At 46.0% G+C, this 26,464-nt stretch overlaps 1 protein-coding gene across 6 annotated transcripts in view; it reads left to right on the top strand.

Moving 5' to 3' along the window:
* The window catches only part of LOC114861132 (RNA binding protein fox-1 homolog 3-like), a 379,746-nt gene that overhangs the window by 272,917 nt on the left and 80,365 nt on the right, over positions 1–26,464 (top strand). For all 6 annotated transcript variants that reach the window (XM_055510625.1, XM_055510624.1, XM_029160160.3 and 3 more), the window contains exon 8: positions 3,173–3,282. In XM_055510625.1, the coding sequence (XP_055366600.1) occupies positions 3,173–3,282 (110 nt within the window). The remainder of the gene's footprint in view (positions 1–3,172; positions 3,283–26,464) is intronic.

The following is a 26,464-nucleotide window of genomic DNA, read 5'->3' as shown; positions in this document are numbered from 1 at the left end:
CACTACTCCCTGCCAGCCACACACATACACCCAGCCACACGCGCAAACGCACACTTTAATCACACAATTAATAATTAATCAGAGGTTGGGCTCAATGCTGTCGAGTCTGCAGATGAGAGAACATCCAACTGCTGAGAAGGGCCCTAAAAAAGCAGGATTAACATCCCCAAAAAGGATTATCTACAGATCAGCGTGCGCCAATAAGCAACATGTCATCAGTTCAGCCTCAACCATATTTAAAGGCAAGCGAGCTACACTTACTGCAGTGGTACTAACATGCAGTGTTGAATCCATTTTTAATAACCAAAAATAAAATAATAAATAAATAAAAAGCCAGTGACTCCACAGCTCTGCAGAGTTTGTGAGGGGGAAAATTAAGCTGTCTCCTCTATGTGACATTTTCTACATGCAAATATGGAAAATTTGATTATGTGCACTGTTTGCTGCATGTAAACACCATCAATAATGCCATAACAAAATGATTATGGAGGAACGGTCCAGAAACGTCTTCTTTCTGCTTTGTCCACTGGCGCATCGATTCCGGCGAGCCGCGCTCGGTTTTTGTTCTATTTATTCATCCCCAGCCATGTGTTAAATATTTCAAATGTGTTAAATATATGTTTGCAATGTTAGCGGCGAGATCACAAGTTTGCGTTCCGTTGCGTCTTTCGGCTTTTCGTGTGCGCTGCAGCAGAGAGCAGAGTGTTTACCCAGCTGTAATTACAACATGCACAATGACCTCATTCTGCTGTGTCAGTAGCAGTAATGTATAGCCCTTGATCTTAAACTGCAAAGAAAAATGGCATGCACTTATTTTTAATATGCTGACTACATTCCCGGCATTTTTTAGACATGGCCGTGACGGCAGATCAGAATTTGATATAAGCGCCGGTGCTCCTATTCATCTGACAAGGTCTCTCTGCCTTCATGTGCATTCAATAATGTGAAATGATATTAGCTGCAGGAGCTCATTGACTGTACACCTAGGGTCTCATGGTGACTCTCCCCGTCTCGTGCTTCTTATCTGCTCCTCTTCCTCACACACACACATACACACACGCACACACACACACACACACACACACACACACACACACACACACACACACACACACACACACACACACACACAAGGAGGAGGCTTGAACCACGGATAGCAACAGCAGCAGAGCAATCACACCGAAGCAATGCCCCCCACGCCTGGCCCATTAATAACAGTAATACGCACACCGCACCCAGGCCAGCACTGCCGAAAGCACCACTGACACTTTAATGGGCATTTTTTACTTTTGTTTTTAAATAATGCATGTGCTGCTTGTCAGCACTGCTTCACTCCACCCCTGGTGTGCCTTTGTGCGCCGTGCCTTTGTGCAGAAATTACAATAGAGACCTGTGCTTTCCGTGCTGCCTGCTCCTTAAGCTGCATTCATCACATACATGGGGACGTCCGGGGCGCAGTGCATCACACTCCTGGGGACATGTGTGTGGGCAGGCGTGCATGCGTGCGCCCGCGTCCGCACAAGGCTGCTCATTGGCACCGAGTTAATTACAGTAAGAGTGACTTCCAGCTCAGTGGCGGCGGACGGCACTTATGCAGACAACGCGTCTCACGCGCCTCCGTTGGGTTACTTCGCTTTGTTGGTCTCCTACAGCAGAGAGACCAGCAGATGCAACTCTTGGGTTTTGCCCCAGTAATGAAAATAAGTGAAAATAAAATCCACAATCAATATCAACATGTTGTGTGCTTCACCCCAACACAAACGGGCAAGACAGCGCCTTTTATTTATTTATTTTGCTGTTTATATAATGTCTGTATTTTTCGTAGCACCTAAAAAAAAACAGTTATCCACAACTCAAGGTTAAACATCCGCAGCTTGACACACGGAAGCTGCTTTGAGACTCAACAGGGAGACAGGCAGGCCTAAGCAGCAGCAAAGTTTTCAGAAAGACTTTTTTTTTTTTAAGGTCACAGCCAAAATGCAGAAACAATGTAGTCGACGCTGATGTCAGGGGAGACCCGGGAGGGAACACGAGAGACAGGAGGCAGCAATTTTGATGATGTAATGACACCCACTCAAATCTGGTCAGCTAGTTCTTGATTGTCGGAGGCTGAACTATTATTTCCAGGAGACTCTAAAGTGAGCGGTTGCTGTGATGTCACTTTATCTCCTTTAGATCATCCTCTGGGTTTATTGTGAAGGTAAAGCCTAATTAGATCTACTCTAATCTATTAAATACTTACCTTTGTTAAAATTACAATGTAACGTTTATTAAAATATGTATAGTCATGCCCCAGGAACACAGTTTTACTTTTTATGATGAAAGAAACCCGTAATGCATTTACTGACAGGAGTTAGTGGAAAATCTTGTCCCGACTAAGACAAGGAGCAGCAGTGAGTTACAGACAATCATAAAACATTTGTAAAATCATGAATTAATCACAGCATGGGTGCATGCGCCGTTCGGGCTAAATGGGGTTCTTATCTGCTCCATAAACCTAAACGGGAAGACGCTTTGCTGCCTTGTTCGCGGCATCGTCGGTTTAAAGTCGTCGGCCGAGCTTGTGGAACCCGCTTTAACGCTCAAAGCCTCCAAGTTTCTTCAGCGCGAGCTCCAACATTAAATGCCGAGCAGCTGCTGGTTTTACTGCAGCAGCAGCAGCGAGATGTTAAGTGAAAATGTGTACCTGTGTCAAGTTACTTACCGTAAGCGTTAGCTTTCAGATCCACTGTGCATAAGAACCATTTCATTTCATTCATTTGTTCGTTATAAGAGTTCCAGGCTCTTCCTCATTTTTGGTTCAGACTTGTGAAGATTTCCCTTTTTTCGACATTATTTTTTATTCTTGTGCCTCTCTGCGGCACGATGCTACATCTTACAGCTTGTTTGCTTATTTGCACCATGTTGTTAGATCAGATGTGCAACCGTATTGATTCCGGACAAGCTACCTATCTGTATTTGTCATTACATGTAAGGTCAACAAACTTCTGAAATCAATATTTATAAAAATCAATGCTGCGTTTCCTGCTTTTTCTCTTCCTGTGACTGAATTTTCCCCATTTTCTCTCAGTCTGAAGCCTCTGGCTGGTGAGTGCCTGCACTCGCCCCGGTGCTGCTTCCTGTCTGTTTCAATGACGCCCACCTGTGTATGTGTGTGTGTGTGTCCCTGCAGGAAACACGTTGTGTAAGTCAGGAAGCATTGCTGTCTTCGGGAACGTGGTATACAGCGGACTGCTGAACGATCACGTCTGGCATTTGGGAGTGCCCCTCTTTACAAGACTGGTAAGAGCCGCCAGCCCCTCTGTGCACACTTACCTCCATTTTGTCAGAAGAGCTTCATGTGGTTCAGTTGAACCCGAAGAGGCTTCAGGTGCAGAATTCCCTAAAGTCTCTAATGGGCCGCTTTTGATGCCGGCTCTGTTGACATGCCGCCGTTGAAGTTCTGCTCATTGTACAGGATGTGACAGTCCTCTGCTGTGAATGTACGATGAGGGAACCCCGCCACATCTTAGCATCTTATTTCACATCAGGCTTTTAAAAGGCTTTCTGTGCTCTCTGAAGGCTCCAGCTTCAGGTGCGACGGTCCCATGTGAGGCACAACAAAGAGGCGCCTCCTCGTCCTCATCCTCACATGTGGAGCCGCGCTGCACGGGAACACGCCTCCGCTCCCGTGACGGCCGCGTGGCCCGGTGTGTAATTTGCACTGGAAATAAAGAGCGGCTAAATAATTCAGGACATTTAGTTTTATGGCAACAGCTTAAAAAAATTACAGGATTTTAATTAAGCGCCGGAGCAGTTGAAGCCTGTGTTAAGAATTCATGATAAATGTCTTTCCCTAATTGTCAGAAGGAAATTGAATGTTTGTTTTACACTTAGTCTCACTGGCGCCGCAGTGCGAGCGGCGGTGCTGAGGAGATTCCAGTGGAAATAAAAGGAATTTGACGCAGCTCTTCTTCTCTCAGTTAATTACCGTCCTTCTAAGCGGGCTGCAAGTTTTCATCAAAGTTTATTATCGATTGGATCTGTTGTTGCGGCCGTCATTTAGGAGCCATGAATTACGGTTGGTTGGTGCACGAGGGCCGCGTGTGATTGGGTTACATTTAATAGATAATTCAGCTGATCTCATTAATGTCTAATGTGGAGGCTCCTTCGATTATCAGTTAATGCCAAACGGAGGCAAGGGAAACGCTGTTAAGGGTCCAGTTGGGTTTGGATGTGATGAAGGATCATTTCGCAGCACATCTGGAGACAGAGGAGCAAATAGGAGGACGTGTGGCCTAGGTTAAGTTCAAAAGCAGGTATTTTTAGGACTGTTTCGCTTGAAAATAAGTTATGGTGTCATTGTGGCTGAATATGTACTGTAGAAAAAGCACGGTTGAATTGCATTATGGGAAATGTAGTGTGATGTGTTTGTAAACATCCACGTGCAGTAAAGAGTAAAAGTCCTTAAACTATGCTAATAATATTAATACAACATATGAATTCACTGGAAAGATCAGCAAAGAAGCAACGCTGCGCCGGGTCTCACATTCCCACTTACGCACTAATGAAAGCCTGTGCGGGAACACACAGACCGTAGACATTAATTACACCGTGACGGCAGCGAGCGCGAGCGCTGTCACGGCGCTAACGTCCTCGTCGCGGGCCTCCGGGCCGCGGCCGGGCCCTCGGGCTGCGGGAGCGCTTGTCGAGCCGAAAGGTGCGACGTCCCGCCGCGGCGAGGAGGCGCGGCCCTGCCCCGCGCGGCGCCGGGCGCTCGCCGCCGCCGCCGGTCCAGGTCTCCCCAGCAGTCGTATCAGCATGACACGCGGCGAGCCTTCACATCCCCAACACACAGCCTCTAATTACTGCACAGCCCTGCCAGTGTGCAGCCCTGGGCCAGTGCTGGCTGCTCAATGCCAAGATGTAAACACTGCATTATTAACACTACATACAGTCTGTGCACACGGCTATGTTTAATATACCAGACACATGTCTACATGGACGCACTGCTTTACTGCGATTCTTTACATGGAGCCGCACAATAGCTTCACCGTTTCCCAGACCGTGCGCTCCAAACTCACCAGATGGGCGATTTGCTGCGTACAGTGTAATGTATGCTGGAAATGATGTTTAATGATGTCTTCCAGGGCTCGGAAGAAAAATATCTCCATTTCCTAAGTTAAATGCGCAGCCTATGCAGGGATCCGGATTTAAAGGCACAACAAATGGAATGGAATTTCTGTTATTTTATGCATATTTATTGGCTTCCCGGCTGCGATGACATAAGAGGTTGTCTGTGTCGTTACACTAAGCTGTGGTCAGTCCTTCAGTAAGTGACAATGGGACATTGAGTCTGTCGGATATATTATATATATTTATTTTTTCTAATGAAGCTTTATATGATGAAAAAGAGATTTGATGAATGCTATGTTTCTTATCTGTTTCAGTGCAGCATTTTTCAAACAGTATCACTGTGCAGAGCCTCACTTTCATGAGCTGTGTTTAGTATAGAAATGTCAATAGCTACCTGTGGAGCTAATGGAGCCAGATAAAACCAGCATAGCTGTGGATCCTTGTGAGCGAGCTGTAAAACAGGTCACTCCATAAAGTGAAGTGTGTGATTAGAGCAGACTAACCTGGGACCAGGATGGAGGATGGAGCCTGTCATTGGCCGAGCATCGGGGACTCGCTGCAGCTGCAGCGGGACGGCGTTGGGGCCAGATGTTTGATGAATGGGCACAAAAGGCCCGAGTAGCCAGAACTGTAGCCCCGAATTCCCCGGGGAGTTCGGAGGGGCTCGGGGCGAGTGCGAGAGCGAGAACCGGGAGGAAGTCGGCTCATTGTCTCCTCTGGAGTCTTCCTAATGACAAGATCTGAGTGTAGTTTGACAGAGGATGCTCTGTAAGTAGCAGCACGCCACAGAGCAGAGGTGAGATCGTCATAAAATATTAAGACTGATCTCGAGTCAGCGAGGATCGGAGACAGACGGACATTTTAGGCAGAACACGCTCTGTGTGAGGCCTTCACTTCCTCTTCTCTTTGAAAGCTCTGTCTTTATAATGGATGGCTGAGTCTCCGGGGAGTGTCTAGACTATGGTGGGAAATCTAAATGGTTGGGAAAACCACTCGCATGGCTGGTAGGCAGCGCGGAGCATCGGCGAGACGCGGCTCCGAAGACGGGCAGGAAGCAGCAAAGACCGGGGCTTCGCCATCTTAACCTGAATTTCATTTTTCCTGTGTAATTGAGGGAGACTGTGGACAGAAGACATGGGGATTTAGTGATCCTAAGACGCCCTTAGATTGTTATTTTCTACCTTGTTTTCCTAATCTCTCCAACCCCACGAGCCCTTCGCCTCAGACCACGATGCTCTCTGTCTACATCCACACCACCCTCGCCTGTCTGCCCCCTTTTTCCTCCAGTCTCCGCTACTTTTATTTATTTATTTATTTATTTATTTTTTGCCTCCACCCTTTTTCTTTTCCTCCTTCTCTCCCTCAGTTATTTATGAGCAGAACTTGAAATAGACTTCAGTATTTGATAAAAGCGTGATCCTTAATCCAAGTTGCCTGAGAAGTGCATTTCATTTTTATTTCCCATCAGAGACTGATGGAGGAGTGCAGCGGTTACCCACTCTGTGATTGCTAATGTAAATCCACTGGGTTCTGGTGGACATGTATAAAGATAATGAGGACGTGTATGTGTGTATGTGCGCGTTAATGCCATCAATAAGAGAATTGTGTCTGCGCAAAGTAATGGAAAAAGCTTGGATGGTGATGTGACAAAGATGTAAGGAGAGCGGGCGCGAGTCTGAGAATTATATGATGCATGTCTAGATTCATCATAAGTGCAATCCTCTTTGGAAATGAACCATTCTTCTCAAACATCACAATATTTGCAAAAAACACTAATTGCAGATTACTTGACTGCCAGGATTTCGCTCCATATTTCAGCGTTCGCGTGCGCCTTTTCTGGAGGAGGTGGAAAAATAAAATGAGTGATAAATTCAAGATGACAGTTATACGCCATATGAATGAGGCCCCTTGTGTATCGGTTCACTCAAAGCCAGCTGCAAATTTAACTCAGCCTCCTTATGTGGCAATTACTGACGGGTAACATAACCTGAATATATCTGCTCTGTTCATTACGGCAATGTTCTCTATAGCTGGCAAATGTTCTTTAGAATCCTACAGCAAATTAGTTCATCCCCCAGGACGTCTTTTATTGGATGATCCGACACCGGAGTATGCAGCAAAACCGCCTGAGCCCTGCACAGCCTGCCCCGGTTGCCACGGGGTTAATATTTAAAAGCGTAAGCTCCCAGTCGTGTATTGATGATATGTTTTGAAAATTGCTGAGGCAGGCTCATTGTTGCAATGCTGTCTAGAAGATAGCCAAGAACCCCACCCCCCCACCCCACACACTATCACCCCCCAGCCCCTCCGCTGTACCCTCCCCCTTAACAGCAGCCAGATGGAAAACACACCAAAGCTTGTAATGCAATAGAGGCTCGCGCCACGCAAAGGTGTTTGACGGCCGCCTCCGCTGGCCTCTGATCCTCAGCACTAGGGGTTATTGTGCTAAACACGCGGCCGGTCGCCAACCTGTGGTCCGCTCGCTTCCGCCGGGGAGGGGGGGCTAGGCGGACGCGGGTGATGACAACCTCAGCGAAGTTCAGCAGCTAAAAGTGGAAAACAAGTGGAAAAATAGGCTGCGCCTGCCGACTGCCTGTGGCACACTTTAAGGTTTTCACTGAGATTCCCCGGCTTCTTTTTTCTTTTTTTTTTTCTTTCCTCCGCATTGTCTTCTTCTTCTCTTCAATGAACTAAAACTGCCACAAGTTCAGTGCAACGCCTCAGACGCAGACAGTGAAGAGAAGAGAGAGGAGCGATCTGTTAGCCCTCCACTATCACCAGCATCATCATCAACACAAGCCTCCCTCCCTCTCCCCCCTCCCTCGCCCTCTCTCCATCCCTCCCTCTCCCCCCTCCTTCCCGCAGAGCTCTACACCACGACTCCCAGCTTCCTGCCCCCCCCCCCCCCCCCCTCCTCCCCCTCTCCCTGGGACGCTGAATTTTACAGTACCGTCTGCAGGATCCCGGTTTGTTCGGCACACTCCTCTATGCAGAGCAACACAGCTCCAGTGGAGGAACGCTGGAAGCAGCTGTCAAGCGCAGGCTGCTGCTGTAGTTGAGCCTCGGCGCCGTACCGACTGATTTCACATTCGCCAATAAGAGGCGGCAGAGGGAGTGAGGGAGGGAGAGCGAGAGAGGGAGAGAGAGAGAGAGAGCAGAGAGACAGAGGGAGAGTCTCGAAGTGAGTGGTGTGGAGAGGCAAGTGGAGTGGAAGAGTGTCAAAAGAAAAAAGAGGTTACAACACCTCCCCAGATCTCTTTCCTTTCTCCCATCTGCTTTTTTCCCCCCTTTCTTGTGTTGGCTCAGAAGAAGAACAGAAAGAAGGGAGGCTGTTAAAAATTAACTGAAGAACTAGCTGCTCGTAGAAGAAGAAGCGAAAGAAGAAGAAGCAGAAGAAGAAGTGGGGGGAAGCTCGAGCGTCACTGAACAGTTGACCAGTAAAGCTCTGTGTGGATCAGGGACCAGTGAAGCTCTCTGTCCAAACACCCGGACCCTTCTTGACGCCCACACTGGCTGCACTGGTCCCAGTGCTCGGCCCCAGTCTCTTCCACCCGTCTGCCCACACCTGTCCCGCTTCCACCATGATGATGTACTTTTGGGTGAGTATTGGACCACACAGCGTGGATCTTTTATCGCGCTCGCTCGCCTGACACCAATAAGAGTTGGTGTGTATGTGTGCGCTGTGTTATGCGTCCCGCTGTGTTTCATCCCCTACAGTATATACAGCGTGACGGCGCGGGTGTGTGTGCGTGCGTGTGTGTGTGTGTGTGTGTGTGTGTGTGCGTGCGTGTGTGTGGCGTTCCTCCGCCTCCCACATGCATGAACGTAGCTTATGGTTTTCCACTTCCGTGTGTTTTATTGGTCCTAGATGCTGCAGATGCCATAAAGGCCCGAGCGTCTTTGTGTGTGTGTGTGTGTGTACGTGTCGGATTTATTCATCCTTTAAATGAAAGACGATGTTTGACTGATTATTGCCTTCACTGATATTTTATCCGTGTTGTCATTCAACTTCCACTCGCAGTCAAACTACCCAGCATGCAGCGTGTCTGCCATGTGAAACCATATAGCTCTGATTTAACGTCGGCGCCTCACTGAACCGCTCAGGGTCTTTCGAGGACACAATTCGTTTTTTGTGGTAGCTGTGTTTCAATCCCTTCTCTGATGTTGTTGTCTTTGTTGGCCGTATATCGAACTCGGCCAGAATTCCTCCTATTTTTGTCTTTTCATAAATTAAGCAGCATTAAGCACAGAATGAGGATGATTACAGATTGTTAAGCAGAGCTGTTGATTAATTCTGTTTGAGATCATGTGTGATTAGTCAGATTGGTTTTGTCTCTGTGGTGGTTTGTATTCTCACCACAACAATACCCGCCCAGTGCTCGCTGCCTTTTGCATTTGCACTTTTTTTCCCCTCACTTTCACTCGCAATCATTTATATCCTCCAGTTTTGCTAAGTCCTATTTTGTACCTTCGCCGACATACAAAGTAAATAAAATTACTTGCTAATGCAACACATTTTCCAGCATAGCCACTGTAATACATTTAAAGATGTGTCTTCGTTCTTTCAGCGTGTGTGTGTGTGGGGCTATTGATCGTGAGTTCAGATTTCTGGAGAGGGAGCATCTTCTTTTGGTGGGAAAGTCACTTTAGGTGGATGACTCCGTTATACATGATTTACTACTTGAACCACCTTTTTTTTTAACTTGGAAGTGAGAGTAAAAAACATGAATAGCAAAATCCCGTTAAGCATGCCATGAATGAAACAGCACCGGGTATCGATTTTAAGCTCCGATTTCTGGGGAGAGGATGTTTTGGGACCAAAGTTACCAGCTCACACAGCAAAGTTTGCTCCTCGCATCCAAGTTCAGCAGACGGGAAGGTGAAAGGAGGCCGTTTAATTTCCAGCGGATGCCGTGTCACTTGAAGAGAGCAGTGCGGAGTGTGTTTTGTTGTGTTTTTCGGAGGCCTGACTCCCACACAGGCCTCCCTGATAGTCAAAGCACTTCCCCTTATGATGCCTCCTGGGTATTGCTGTTTATTAAAAGAGGCTCGTCACTGTCTTCCGGCACCTCTAAAGGTTCGCAACTTTCTCTACCTCCAGTTTCATCACCAATTCCCCCTGCAGCCGGCTGAAGCAATGACCACACACAGACGTAGGCCGAGCAGAGAGGAGCCGTAGCACTACAGAATAATGGTGCCTTTACTGTAGCAAGCGTTTCCTGTTATCATATAGTTTTTGAAAGGTAGTTAGTGTTGGCCTTAAATGAGGAGGAAGGTTCAAAATTCATTATCTACTCTTTAACGTGATATTTTTATATAGTTGCTCAAAAGCGCAGTACATATTTGATCTTTTCCTTCCCATACTTTTCACTTGAAAGAATCAAGATTATGTATCTTTTATATGATCACAGGAGCCAAATGCTCATTAAACAAAACTAAAGTCAAATAAAAAGTGACAAAAACCTCAATAATTAACGTTTTACGTAAGAAGACAATATAAGAAATATTTCTCATGACGTGTGTCGATATAGATGATAAAGAGGCCGTTTATCACACACACCTTCACCTTCAGGATCCACTGGATTCTTCTTCAACTTTTTGATGGCTTTTTTGGATGAAAACAGTAATTGAATGACCCCAGTACTGGGCCCAATAAACTTGTGATGGGCCTTTTGTAAGAATGATTAATGAAAGACTCACGTTACTAACAATCACACCAATACCCAAAAAAAGGATGGAAAGTAAAAAACTGATGCGGAAAAGGTGGAAAAAAGAACCTCTTCATTCATTGGGACTTTATTACAAAAATGTACCAATAATACCCAGGCAGCACCAACGTACCCTCTTACAGTAAGTGCTTGTTGGGGGGATCAAGCTCAGTTCACAAGGTGGCAATAGAGGCCACTGAGTGCTCCGAGCGTTATCATGAACACGGTGGCAGACAATATGAAGGAACCACAGCCAGACAAGTCGAGTGTAGAGGTGAAGTCACACAGCTTCTCTAATTGTTTGATACTGTAGCGCCCCTAGTGGCCACGCTCAGATTACAGCACGCAGTTGCGTCATGACTAGGATTATTGGCGTCAACAACATATTTTTGCCTGATAGTGATGATGTGTTGCTTTATCCATACGTATTACGTACTGGCGTAACTGAAGTCATGCTCCAAACAGACGGACAGATAGAGTGGAATCATTTTGAGTCCTAATGCTACAGCTAGCCTGACTCTCTGAATATGTGTGTTGCAGCTTTAATCGCCTGTCGGTACATCTCAATCGGAACGATTAGGATCCTAACTAACTGGCAAAACAAGCAATTTAAAGTCAAGCAGTTTATTTTAAGATATAAGATATAAGGAATGATATAATATATATATATGAGATATAAGGACAAATCTTTGACAATTCTCTGGCTTGTTGTCGACTAAAAAATATATATTCAGCTGCAAAATAAGTGGGAAAAAAATTGCAAATGTGTTTAAGTTCCAAAATAAAAAGCTTTGTCAGAGTTGGCAGCATTTAGACCCCCCCCCCCCCCCCCCAAAAAAAGGGAGGTCCTAGCGTCGCTGCACTGCGTCCTTTCACCGGTCTTTCCCCAGTTCTTCCGTCAGAAGAGTGAAAGTACGAGCGAGCGCTGCACGCGAGCAATGACTCGCCGCCTCGTCTAGCTTTTCCTGCACTTGGTGCGGGTCTGTGTGTGCGAGAACGTGCTAGCGAGCCAGCGTTTAGCTGTAAGAGGAGGGTGGAACCGCCTCCTGTTTGAACTGCAGGTGGTGAGCATTACCTGCGGTCCCTCCGGAGGCCTGTCAGCCGTGCATCAGTCTGGGGAACCTGCAAGCTCCCCTCATTAGAATATTTATTCACCAAGCAGATGTTCTTATCCAGGGCAATTACCTTTGGCTTACATTTCCCTGTTGCCCACTGATATAGATGAATGTGTATACAAAGACGTCCCACGTTATGTATGGGGCCCTTGGGTGCCACCCACTGTTCTCCTCTGTATGCGCGGCGGGCAAGGGAGTGACCGTCTGGTCTGCCAAAGTGCACAAGCCCAACCTCAACTTCACTGTGGTAATTGGAGGAAGTGGAGGCGACAACTTCTGTGATGGCCACACAGTGATGGAGAGATGGCCTGTATATCATTTTCTCCACCCGGCTGTTCCTTTGCATTAGAGACAGAGAGAAAAAGAGAAGAGGCATAGAGTGGAGAAACCATGCATGCTTCTGTCCTCCCCTCAGTGTGATGAATAATTTAGCAGTGCAGGGCCCTTGCTGTCGAGTAGAGATGGTGGTAATGGGGAGACTGGATATATGTGGCATGGCATGGAGCAATGGTTTACGTTAGACTTTCACAACCAACGCGCTTAAGTGTGCCGCAGGCTGCTCACATGGTGCGTTTGGCCCCGCATTAATGCATTTTTTTTTTTATTTGCAAAAAAATAAAACATCGACAGAGATGTCCACAAGCAGCGGCGTAAAAATGAGGAAGGAGCCGCTTTGAGGCTTTGGAGCTGTGGTCATTAGCTGGCGTTGAATCCCTGGAGGCACGCGTTCAATCAAAGCCTTTATGATTTGGTCATATGGCGCGTTATACTGCAAATTGTACCAGTATGTTAGATTCAGAGACGAGGGCGAGGAACTGCTCCCAGTGCCTCCACGTCTCCCTTTCGTTGCGGACGGCGCATATATGTACAGCGCGTGTTGCCGCCTGCGCAGCCTCAGCCCCCGGTGAGACAGCGCAGGCCCACGCGGCGGCGGGCGAGGGCGGGGGGCGAGAATCGCGGCAGGCGGCGTTGATCAGCCATTCTGGTCGGACGAGCAGCGGAGTCTGGGCCGTCGGTTTCATATTGCAAGATGAAGTGCCTGCGATCGTTTGTTAATGTATTAATTGATCTGTGTCCTCAGACGGGCAAATCAGGAGTAGTGTCACGTAGGCTCTTTAGTACTCCCCGAGACGCCTTCATTAGCTGCTGCTGGCCGGCTCTCCACCCCCATTACAGGGCCACGTTGCCGCACACTCTACCTGACTGCTGTAATAACTTTGGACGTTTCTATCTCCCCAGCAAGTCCTCCGACAGCCAGAACAGTTTGGGGGATTAACATCAAATGCGAGGCGCTTCTTTGAAAGGCTTATACTGCAGGTGATTCACCCCGGGGCGTCACGTGGCGTTGTTTTGTCTGCCTTGTTGCCCTCCTTCTCTTACAAGTTTCAGTAACGGCTGTTGCAATCAGTCATTAACTTCCAGCTTAATGTTTTATAATCTGCAAGGCGCTCGCGCCTTTGTAGGGAAGATGATGTAAGCGCGCCGCTACAAAGCCAACGAGGGGAAGCTGTGGAGTCAGAACATCCAGGAAACTATTTAACCATTAATTTCAATGAAATTCAAGCAGTGTCATCTGGTTGTAAATGCTCCATTCTGTCCAGGTTGTGTTTGGCATTATTCAAATTCTTCAAAATGGATTTGCAGAATAGCTCCCAACCCTGGTGTGGATAAGAATAATTCTTTCTTCAAATGTTGGGCTAATGGGTGGAGAGCCCGGCCCCCAGTCGTCACTGGGCTCTGACAGCGGTTTGTGCGTGCAGGATTTTTCACACAGCCTCCTTTTGATATTAGCTGCACAGCTGATGAGGAGATTAGATACAAGAGGAGAGGATGGAGAGGCGGGCATGAAGGTGTGGGGGGCGAGCGGGGGGGGTGTCAGGGTTCTTAAACTACAGAAAGACACCTACACGGGGGAAATCACCGGTGAGTTTAGCAGAGGAAAATAGATCCGGACGCAGTAAAAGCCTTGCGCTCGCTTATTGCACCTGCTATCATTAGCGCTTTTGTACACATGGTCAGCCTCCCAGGGAAAAGTCATTATCCAGCTGTGCCGTTATTTTTCTGCTGTTTTCTCCTAGTGGAGTGTGACTTCAGGGCCATAGCCAACGCACCATTTAATGCCTCCAACACAATAAAGGACTCTAGCCTTAATGATGTGGGATTGGATGGCCATGCCTCAGGTTGTCCAGGGGCTTGTGCGCTGTTACTGCGAGCGGCCATTTTGCCTCGCCGCCGTCGAGCCGCCGTGTCATTTCCACTCCGGCCATTCCAGATGAGGCGGAAATATAAAAAATCCAATTTAATGATTAACAGCGGCCACGTTTGTTCAGAGGGTCCTCCCTCGCACTTCCGGAGAGCGAGGGCTGAAGGAGTGCAGCAAAGCAATGAGCGGCGGAGCGGTGGGATGGATGGAAGGCTGCCAGCGTGCGCCAAGTTGCCAAACGCGAGGCGCTATTGTCTGTTTTCCGCCCGTGATTGAGTGAACGATCCCGGGCGGCTGAATCACACGCGTGAGATTATGCAGAATAATGTTTTAAATTAAAGCAAACCTGGCATTTTACATTTTACTGACTCGCAGAATTAAATATTAAAGTGAGTGAACAAATGGGGATCCAACAAAACTGGAGCAAACGTTCAAAGATTTTGCCCCAAATTCCGTGACGTCTCCAACCTAAAAATAGACCCAAAAAGGGAAAAAAAAAAAAAAAAAAAAAAAACATCATTTGAGCATTGACAGTAGGACAAAAAGCATCGCAGGATCATAGCGCATGTCATTTAAGCCTGGGAGAAGCAGGATGAAAAGTATTTAGATGCTCTGGCCTAAAAATGTCCCCCTTCAGCTGATCCAAGGAAACAAACAGCTTCTCTCAGCACAGTCTTATAGGCAGGAATTATTATTTTTCTGTTGCGTTTCAGATCAAAATGCACTTGAACAGAAAGCCTCTGTTTAAGTGAGCTCCTCTCGCACGCCAAATGTCACCCGCCGCTAATTATTTCCCGCCGCCTTATTTATTTCTTTCGCTTCCCGCGGCCGGCCTGTTGCTCTCCTGCCGGCTCCAGGAGTCTCTCATGGCAGTCCTTCATTCTTCTCGGCAACGGTGCAGCAGAAGGCGTGTGCATCGCTAACACGCCTGTGCCATAGATATGCCCCGAAGTGTCAGCTTTCACATACGGAAAAGATTGGAGAGGCCCCTGTGAGAGCGGCAGCAACATATCCACTGGCAACCTGCCACGCATGATAAGAAAACCACTCCTGCCCTCTCTCTCATAGCAGCAAATGTAATTTGTGCACTTTCCACTACTTTACTCCTTGACCTGTTATTCATTTAAAATCATTAAGCCCCGCGCTTTACAACGGCGGAACCAAAATTACAGGCAGAAGGTTCCGCCGTTGTTGCCGCTGTTGTGATTTTTTTAAATGGCTTCTTAATTTTTGGTTGTAGGTTTCGTGTATGTGCGCCCGCGTTGCAGCTTCTTCCTGTTCCGCGTGTAATGGTGATGTGGCTTTAAGAGCCTTTTTATCCTTTCAGTGCTGAGTGTGAAACATTTATTCCCAGCATCTGTATTTACTGGCTGCCTCTGCATGAAATAAGCATCTTCAGAGGAAATAAATGTAGCAGGTCACGCCATATATTCAATATTTGGATTATTCGCTTCTGACATAGAGCATCTGAATCCAAATATTCATATTAAGCTGTATGGCAGGAAATTTGATTCAGTAAATGTACAGATGTACAGATGTTTTATGATACACTACAGTTCATGTGAATTAACGGAGATGAGGCTTACGACTAAAGACAGCGTTTGTATTCCTTCTCTTAATGTATCGGCTGAAGAATCATTTGAGGCCTATAAACAATATCAGTATTATCCTCCTGTGTTTTTCTGTGTGTTTATGTTTACAATTGCAAAAGCTCTATTCAGAGCTTGTTATGTACTCTTCTCAATCAGTCCAGGAGAATATAACCCCCCGCTGTCACGTAAAAGGGGCTTAAGAAACAGTGTGGCACATAGGCCGTAAAATTAATGGCAGGAGAGTGACATGAGTGTTATAGGTTATTGACCGATTTCATGGAATTTATGGCCCTAATCAAGCGGCGGTGTCAAAGAGAACGAGGCAAATAAGAGCGGGGCCGCGGCCACCGGACACCTCCGTTTGAGCCCCTCTAGTAAATTGTGGCTGAGTCTTATAAGCCTCGGTGGAGGCCCCGTTGGCCGTGCTCGCCCGGGTCCCGAGGCCACGCTGCGGGCCCACCTCCACCCTCCACCCTCCATCCTCCGGGTCAGACACAGCCGGTGATGGGAAACACTGATTCATCCCACCCCGTGTCAGGCTCGGCCTCTCCTTCGCAGCATCTCCAGCACCTGCGAGCGGCCCTGTCAGTGTGATGCCCGGGTGTTTGTCAGAGGGATGAGACGTTCGATCTCATGAAGTTTTCATGGTCATTATATAACCTGCTGTATATTTGTAGCCACTGGTGTCTGTTTCTATTTCTGGTGTGAGCTGGTCAAAGCTCCTGTTTAAGCCTCCACTAGAAACAGAAATATTCAGCAGCGCACAAAGGGCCGGCCTGTACAGATGACTGAACTCCTGGTGATAAATAATTCCCAGTGAAAACATTGTGTAATGTCACATGTGTCATTATACATATACATACAGTATATAGTACTTTATGTGTGTGTGTGTGTGTGTGCGTTAATCCACGATGGCCAGTGGATGATTTGTGCACCCTCACTTACTCACTGGCTCTGGTCATGAAAATGCCAGAGCAGATGACAGCTCAGAGCTGGTGCATCACGCAGCAGTCGGAAAAAAGCAACTGAACTGAATCCATGTATTTTTTTTTCCTATTTTACTCTATGCATACATTTTTTTTTACCGTGCTAAGGCAAAGAATGCCCGATCAGCACGGCGCATATGCTGCGTTCACATCATATTATGTGCAGCCAAGTTGGAAAAACTGTTCATGTCAGCCTAATAGTTGTAATTTCGTGTCAGAGATATTGAGAATCCGTGGCAGCTCCAGTATCTCTGGCTGACAGAAGTGCCTACTGTAAGTGTCACTGGACCGCTCGCAAAACGGCTGCAGCACCACATCTCATCTGTCACATCAACGCTAACACAATGGAGTGGGCTCGTCTGAATGGAGCCACGCGTGTGTTGGGTGGCTCCAACTTTGCAATGCACACATTTCCAAAACCAGCACAAATCACCGGCCGTTGTTACATACGTGCTGTCACGCCACTAATTGACATGCGCTGGATGCTGGATCTTGACTATTCTGTTGAACACAGGCCTCGTATTAGTATTTAAAACAGACTCCCTTCACCAGGAGACGCTTCCATTGGTCTAAAAATAGACGCTGACATTATCTTGTCGTCAACAACTGGGCTTGGACACCTCCCAACGAGCGGCGACTCTGCTGTTTGTTTACCTCGAGCGTCTTGAGGACGGTGGGCCGTGGCGCCGCCGCCATCGCCGCCGTTCTGCACCAGCGCTCGGCCGCCTTTGTGCGCCGGCTTTTGTGCGGCGCTCGAACCTGCTTTAAAAGCCTTTTAGCGCGGCTCTGACATGCTGCGCTATCACATCGTGGCCTCCGCAGAACGTATAGAGCCATTCAGACACTGTGCCGAGCGAAATGAGTTTTATCCAGTGGTTGACGATTGAATGTAATGGCACTCTCTCCGGGGAGCGGAGTTTTCTATCCGCTGATGTTCGCGCTGATACGACGCAGCGCCCGCTCCCCTCTGCTGAGGAACAGCTTGGTCTCAGCTCTTTTAAATTATGCATTTTCATGACTGGAATATGGGAAGGCGAGTGCGCCACGTTTACATTAAACAAAACGGATGAAATGCTCTGCATGTTGGATCAGCTCGGCCCATATGGACGCGTTAGCGTTGCATCGTTCTCCGCGCATGAGGAATTGTGTTGCTCTCGCGGACAAATAAAGCATTAATGGTAAATGATGTGGCATGGGCTTAAAATAAATAACACTGATGCCGTAAGAGCTGATGAATTACATATAATAAGAATTTATATCAATATGTGTCATTGTTTGGGCTTCCAACGCTTCCATGACAGCTTAATCCCAAGAAACGACAAAGACAAACGCAGAATAAATTCCCCTTCCGCGCTGACTGATGACATGCAGACTGGCCACTGTTTTTCATGTGGTGATGAAGACATGAACAAGGACAACCCTCTCCTCCCCTCATCATCAGCAATCCTGTGGTATTGGACAGGGAGCGCAGTAGTATGCTTTTTAATTAAAAAGAAAATTCAATAACCTTATCAAGACTTGCCATTTTAGTTTGAGACGTATCGATCGGCCGTTCAGTTTATGCAGATCTGCCGCTTTCATCTTCTGGGCAATTTTGCATGGTGGCCTCTGGTTACTGAAACGATCTCATTTCAGAAAATCTATTTCATATATTATTCAGGTTGTGTTTAGTTTGGCTTACAATACAATATTCAAATATGTTGTCATGTGCGCCGCGTCTTAATATCAAAAGGTGCCAGATTAGAGGATTTAACGGCGTCGAATCCGGGCGAGGCTGGAGTTTTTACCGGAGACGCGCGCACTCGCACGCGGCGTTAAATGCGAGTTTGTGAAGCCAGTGTGAAGGTGAATTCTGTCACCAGAGATTCAGGACAGGATGGACAAACTCCCGCTAGTGAGAGAAGAGCAACTGTGCCGCTGATGATCTGTCACAGCAGTAGGCTAATTGCCCACACACCTCTGTGTATCTGCCTCTTTCTTCTTCCTCCTCTCTCTTTTTATTTTTTTTTTAGTTCAATATGTCTGCTAATGGAATTAAAAACATGTTGCCAGGGGTCTTTGCAATTTGGAAAATAAGTCCATTAAGTTCATTAATTTAATAATGGGCAATAATAATGAATAAAAAGTATTGCTCAATTAGAGGGGAGCGTACGGTTGGCTGTTTCACATTCATTCGAAATCACCTCAGTGTGCAATAGCTTAATGAGATTATAATGGAATTGATATCGCATAGGTAGTGAATTAAACCGTTACCAGAGAACCCATTAGGAATGAATTTCAAATCCTGAAACACTTGTCACAGCTAAAATAGGCTGCTACTTTTGTTATTAGCCTTCACTAGAAGTGGCCTCAACCGGAATACAGAGTGTGAAGGTGAGTCTCTCGTGATGGCGACGCTGATGAAATGCAGCAATTTTTCTTGATGTGTGTTAATAGCAGTGAATGTCAGGCAGTCCCTCAGTATTTGTTTGGTATTGTATCATTGCTGTATTGGTGGCATCAGCCCATTAATCCCATCAGCGGCTGCCTCCTCAGGTTTCATAGCTAGTGTTTCCAGACGAGCAAAGCTGCTGAGGACTTCAGTTAAAATTACACAGACAGCACATTCATAGTAATCTAAAAAGGTCAGGATAAATTACACTGCTTATTTCAGTGAAAAAGGCAGGTAATGTGATCCGCCGTGAGTAGTTTTTCATGCTGGCCCCAGTACATTCTCTGTGGGTTATGGCGCAGGTTTGACTCTTTGACTTTTACATGCTTGACACTTCTTGTCAATTTACTGTCTCGTTTTAAGACCGGGAGGGATTAGACGAGATGAACTTTTCCTTTTCATCAAGGTTTAACAATAATTTGAGGTGCTTTATATTCATAATGGCCTTTTTTCTTTTCTTTTTTTTTTTTACAGGTACACTTAAAATAATGTATCGTTGGAGGATGTTGTTAAAATCAGAAATAGATTAGAGGTTCATAATTTAACTTTTTCATTTAATGTGGGCGCAGTGAGCAGTTTGTGCAGCTTCAGCAAGGCGAGCGTGTCAGAATGTATTATTAGTGTCAGTCTTAATGTGCTATATGCACTCAATAATGTGTAATATATAACAGATTCAATCAAATATCAAACATCCACTGCTTAAAAAATGTGGAAACAAGATATTAATCACAGAAGAGAATCTCAAAAAATGTCTATTACTTTGCCAAAGGATCAAACTCGCCTTTGGCTGATGAGGTGGACACGTTTCTTATACATACAGCACAATAAAAATGATTCAGAATGTTTTTTTCCCCACTATGGAAATATTGTGTTTTCAGATGGGGAAAATACAAATCTTGTGGCTACACTTTAAATTCTCCACATAAAACCGTCTTTATGAATCCACAATGAGCTGTAATCTTAATGCGGTGTTTTTGAACGAGCAGGAACAAGCCACAGAGTAAATCACACGCTGCCCAGAACATACAGGCGCGTTCTTCCAGGGTTCGGTTGCGTAAGGTTGTGAAATCTCCTGATGCCGAGCGTTCTAATCTGCAACCTGAGTTTATTTCCTCATCCCGAACCATTGTGGCAAAGAGAGAGAGAGAGAGAGAGCGAGAGAGGGAGAAGTCAAATGAGGATTTGGAGGATGAGAGGGAAGAAGAGTGAGTGTCCTAAAAAAAGAATGAAAGGAATTCATCAGTAAGATATGGTTGTGTGCGATATGAAAATAGGTGCATGTGTGTGCGTGACTGAGAGTAATGGGAGTTCTCCAGAAGAATAGAAGTTAGACAAAATAACACGAAACATAGGGAAACTTACAGATATTCAAATCCAGTCCTGAGCAGTGCCAGTACTGTTTGTACTGTGATTTATGTGTGTGCATACGTATGTGTGTGCGCTCATGCGTGTGAGCGTGTGTGTGCGCTTAATTAATATTTAAGCCACCTTCAGCATATGCTGGAAAAGGAAGTAAAGGGGATTGTGTTCTCATGGATCCCTTAATCCTCCGAATTAGCAGTTTAATAACAAGAAGCCATTTGTAGATTAGTAAGATCAAGCTTCCAGGACGTGCGTGTGTACAATCTACTTAAACGCTTTGATTTTTAATGTAGGAAAACTTCCCTCGCACGCCCTGCATGTGCATCAGGATGGAGGCCGCGCTAGTGCCGCCCTAATTGAGATTGTTTTGAAGAAAGGACCCATGTCACCTCTAATGTTCTTCACTTGTATTTTGGATTAATGCTGAAATTATGTGTGATTTGATTGATTTGGAGGGAATTAATCAATTTTGCTCATTGGCTAAATGTGAAAATTCGTCATTAAGATGAAATGCAGGGAGTTTTCTGTTTTCTATAACTGAAACACAGGATTGTGTAGTTAGTGTGAACATTTTCATTGTAGTTTGGAGATTTATTTCGCCGTCATCTGTTACCTTCATGACCTCTGGGACTGCCCCCAGCACCCACTTCTGAGAAAAAGTGCTTAGATTAATGGATGAGGTTATGTCATAAGGTGTCTTAGAAAACCTCCCAGCATGCACCGAGCCCACAGACCCATGGACTCATCTGTTACCAGTTTTCTTGTGTTCTTGTGTGTATTTCCCCATGTTTTTTCCTCTCTAAGCTGTTACATACAGTGTGAGTGATGCTGTGCACCCAGTTGATGTGTTTCTCCCCTAGATGAGCATATTGAGTGTTCACGCTCAGGTATGAAAGCAGATAGTTCATTAATCCACGATGCGTCCCCTGTGTCTGGGGGAAAACGTCTGGAAGCGCTTCTAAACGACAAATAGAACTCCAAATGGCTCTTTATGAGCAGATCAGCACTTGCTATGGTAATAAACAAAAAAAAGAGATGAAATGACACAAATACATTAATCCGCTACATGGTTACGAGTAGTAAAGAAACTGACCATATACGGTTGGAAAATTCATTTTGTAGCCCAGCTCTCTTAAACAGTTTGACTCGAATTAAAACATTGTTTTTATGTGAGTTGAATAAACTGGCTCTTTTTTTGGATGTTGTTGTTTAAATGCTGACTCATGGCAAAAGTGATGTAGGGGACTTAGATACAGGAATATACAAAAATCCGTATCCTCTGTGGGGCTAATAATTTTGATGCTCAACCGCTGATTTATTTATGTTTTCTGCTGATTAAATCAGTAGTTATGTTTTCAGCCTCTTTGTGATGAGGCCAGCGGCGACTAATCTTTTTAATGGGTACGTTCAGAAACAAGTGGAGAAAAGGTGGCCGCAGTCACAGAGGCTCTGGATCCAGGAAACTGTGGAGGAGCAGACATTTGTGCTTTATGGCGACTTCACGGACTCAAAGACGCATTAATGAATGGAACCAGTAAAACAAGTGAGCTTGCATTAGTTGCTGTATCGGATGCCGGAGACGTAGCGGTGTCCAGTGTCAGTATGATGAAGCTCAGCCTGCTGACCACAGTAGCAATAAAACAGCCCAGAACAACGTGAATCAATTTTATGTCTATGGACCTTTTCATTGAATCATTTAGTATTTTTCAGGGCACAAACACAAGTTTTACTTTTTAACTTTTAGCTGGAAGTTGAAAAGTCATACGACCATTGTCACGTTTCCTAATCACCGTCCAAACGTGGGCTTTGACGATTAGAAGCGTGGACAGATTAAACGTCCGTGTGAACAGTCTGTGTTTTTCATGAACTGCTCCAAATGATTCCATGTGTGCGGCTCCGGCTCAGCGCATCGCTGTGTTTTGCATCAACTCCTCTCTTACACACACACACACACGTACACACACACGCGCCCCAAGATGCCATCTCCACTATCTGCGTTCGGCGTCATCATTTGCCAGTGATGACAGCCTCCTCTGTTTAACCGCCGCAGATCACAGTGTCACAGCAACCGCCGTGTTTCTAATCATCCTCGCGCAGAAAATCTCTGTCGTTGTTGGTGTTTGCTGATAGCGTCTGTGTTATCCCTGACTCTCCCACCCGGCCAATATCAGAGATTGATTGCTTTTGTCTTGTTATCAGGGTCGTTAAGGTGAGATTGACATGTGCTCACCGGATAAGGAGGCTCTGAGGGTCCCTCCGTGTGCGTGCGTGCGTGCGTGCGTGCGTGTGAGTGGGGTCTGTTGTACAGTTCAGCGCGATGACCTGCATCAAATGTTGATGAATAATCAGCTCCATCATAAAGACGGTACATGGGTCAAAGTGGCTTTTCTGTGCTTCACTTTTATACACAGCTGCGCATCTTTTGATTTTCATTTTGCTGAAGAGCAGAATATAAATTCCTTCAATTTCTGCTCCTCCACCTAAAATATGCCGCCGTGCTTCTTTGGCGAGAGCCGAACCTTAGTCTTGATGGCGGCGAGAAGAAATAAAGACCTCAGATAAGCGAGTGTTTGTTGCTCGGCCACTGCTGTTGGCGGATTGGGCTGGGTGGCTTCATGCTCTGCACACTAGCCACACATCCTAAATAATTCACACTCTACTTGAGAATTCTCCAACGGACTCACTGCCGCCATTAGACACTCTCTGGCTGCCAGTTTTTCTTTTTCTTCTCTATTTTTTTTGGGGTGGGAGTTGGAGGTTTGGGGGTGGGGGGGGGGTGCCTGTGTTTCACATTCTGACTTCAACACTACAACCTCAACGGCCAAAAAATGGAGGAGGAGACGGCGGCGTGGCGGGCACGCGGAGGGGAGCAGAGATGAAAAACGAGTAATATCTCGGGTCGATGAGAGTTCACGGACAATCCAATATATAAAAGCGAGTTTACATGCATAACACTTCAACATTAAGATTTTTCACAGACTTCAGCATATTTTCTAGAACTCTCCCCCTACTATTTTTTTTTTAAACCTGAGACGCCTCTTTGACAATGTCTCCCTCATGCAAAATGCATGAGCACTTGTGGATCGATACCGGGCCCTTTAATCTCTCTACATAGACAGCTCCCGCGCTCAGGCGTTGAACCCACACCCATGGTTGCCACCGCTGCAGCCCAGATCAGAGGCCAGGGAGGGGGGGGAGAGATCAGTCCAAGCCACATGGGTCACAAACACGGGGGTCAGGGCCCCTGAGGTGGCCCCCGCTGGCTGGGGGAGACACAGAATCCCCAGCATACCCTAAACATCGCTTTTATGTAGAGTGTGTTTCTGCTTCATGCTTCGCCCTCACAACATTAAAGGCCGCTTGCGAAAGTGGTGCCCACTAGAGTTGAAGCTTGAAGAAAAGGAAGTCACAAAAGGGGTTTTGTTCCATCTCTTTGCCCAGAGAGGACCTTATTACATATTCTACTACCCGGCTTTTTGTTTTGTCCCAAAATAAAAATTCCAAACACAACCCTGCTGCAGCGACCAGATTTATAACACACCACAGCGGTGGACGGCATAAACTCCTCCCTTACTTAAAAAGTGAAAACGACCTAGAACTGCTCCATTCCAAGTAAACATTGAGTGTTATTATTGTAAGACATAAACCTGCGTGCTGCGTATTCAAGGCCTAATAAATGTCTGTACAGTGAGCTTCATTGAACCACATGCGCCATCATTAACATATTAAACAGGAGTGGGATGTTCATAGATAGAACATCTTTTATTGTGCATTATTGTAACAACCACATCCTCTAGAAATATGTATGTCCCAGTGCAACGAAGCTACAAAAACAAATTGTACAGAAGATAATTGCAAATGTAATTTTTTTTTTCTTCTAAGCATAATGAGGATATTGTGAACAGGAAAGGCAATAAAATGTTACTCAGCGGCGGATCCAGTTTGTTGTAAGTTTTTAACTTTTTTATGCTTGTGCACCTCAGGTTGGGCGAAAGATTGTCTGGCTGCAGTAAGTGGATAAAAATGTAGCAGTCACTTCAAACACAGCGTGTTTATTAATCAAAGTCATGATCCTTCTCGCGCCTCCGCCCGACTGCGTCTCGTGCCTGAACTCAACCAGTCTGGAGCCGAACTCGGGCCACTGGTGTGACAGATCTGCACCACGTCCTCACGACTCCATTAATAAATGTAACGCTTCATCCATTCAAAAAATAAGCTTCATTGGAACATGATCCATCCACTTTATTACAGTATGTTCTCTTCAACGACACAATGGTTTTTGCAGTTGTTTTTGAGACAAAACTGGTTCTAATATACTGTATGTTTGAGTTTCTCTGCTCCATTTGCATTCATGTTTTCAGAATGTCAGAGTTGATGTGAAGCTGTATAATGTAGAAAATGACCCGATCGATCAGCAAAAACAAGATCGTTTCAAAATTTCACAAACAAGACTGTGGACTTTTGCAAAGAACTGGAATAAATGTGCTGAGTTCCTGTTCGGCGCCGGCACCGCGAGCGCTTCAAACACCCACCGGCGCTCAGAACAGCAGCCGCGCTGTTATTTCAGGAGCCGCGCTTGGGTTAATTTGGTTCTTTGTTCGATCAGTTTGCGATACAGATTACTGTTAACGCCGGACATGTGTTGGAGACGTCACAGCTCGTTAGTCGGAGCCGGTTGTGTGCGATTATAAAGAGCAGCGTCTGTCTTTGAGTTGAGAAGCCTAAGCTGAAAGTGGGGGCTGCCACAGAAAAAGAAATACCCTCTTTTTTTTTTGCACACACAAGGAGATTGCTTTGGCTTCCTTTTATCAACACTTTTGTTTACTTTGGATGTGCCAAATGCAGGATTTAGTGTCACATTTGTCTGAGTGTCTGGCACTTCCACTGAGCTCGTACTTCAACGGCTCTTATTATCAGCCATTTTGAAGCTGTTACTCATTTTGCCAGTCATTTAGTTATTTTTGAGGCATTGTCATTTTCATGTTCAGGTACTTTCTGTTTGCATGAAGCTTTGATCATATTTTGAAGAAAACAAAGGAGAAGCACTGAAGGTTTTCTTTAGAACCTCTGTGTTTTGTACATATTAAATGAGGGAAGAATCATTATTACGTTTAACAAATGTCGCCGTTCTTGGCCGAGCAGAAGGGAGAAAAAAAAAAAACACACACATTATCACTGCGTCTCAGCCTTTTTGAAATTGTGCTCGTGTAAACTGTTGATGGGCTCTTTAGACTAAGTGGAACTTAATCAGCATGTCTTAGATGATTCAAGACGGAGAAACGTGAAACAAAAAAGTGAAATAATGAACAAGATGATTTTGAAGAAGGAGCCCTTGGAGAAACACAGAGCGATCAGTTAAGTGGAGTATATCAGGGCCCACCCCCGGATAATGCGTGGCGCTTTAGAAATGATCCAATATGGCTGATGCATCAGCTCTGCCTCCCCATTGTCTTCCACCCTCAACGGCTCCCCCTCCCTCCCCCAACCCCCCATAATGCAATGCAGCTTTTGTTCACTCATTCTTTTAACTGTTTCTTTGGCTGCGAGTTGTCACGGCAGGACAAATTAAGGAAGCGGTAATAGGGTTATGTCAAGTAGACGGAGGTGCTGGCTCTGTGTGGATGCCTCCCTCCCTCTGTCTCCATGAAAGGTTACTGCACTCGCCGGGTTTCGTCTCCCCCGCTGTAATGAGAAAGGCAACAGACGAGCCTCTATCAGTCCTGCAACACCTACTGACAGATAGCATTTAGAGACCGGAGAAAAAAGAAGCATTAGGGAAAGAGCGAGTGAGCATCACAGGAAGTAATACAGCAACATGAGCATGACTGATCACGATGGACACGCATGACCAGGGAAAACAATCCCTCTCAGCGAGGCTGCTGCGCTCCAACATTTACCTATGTGACACCTTCATGTGTACATATTGTATGTATGTTTGTAATTTCCTTCTGC

Source organism: Betta splendens, chromosome 8 (assembly GCF_900634795.4).
Source record: "Betta splendens chromosome 8, fBetSpl5.4, whole genome shotgun sequence".
Classification (NCBI taxonomy): domain Eukaryota; kingdom Metazoa; phylum Chordata; class Actinopteri; order Anabantiformes; family Osphronemidae; genus Betta; species Betta splendens.
Note: the sequence above shows the minus strand (reverse complement) of the source record. Positions and strands in the feature narration are given on the sequence as shown.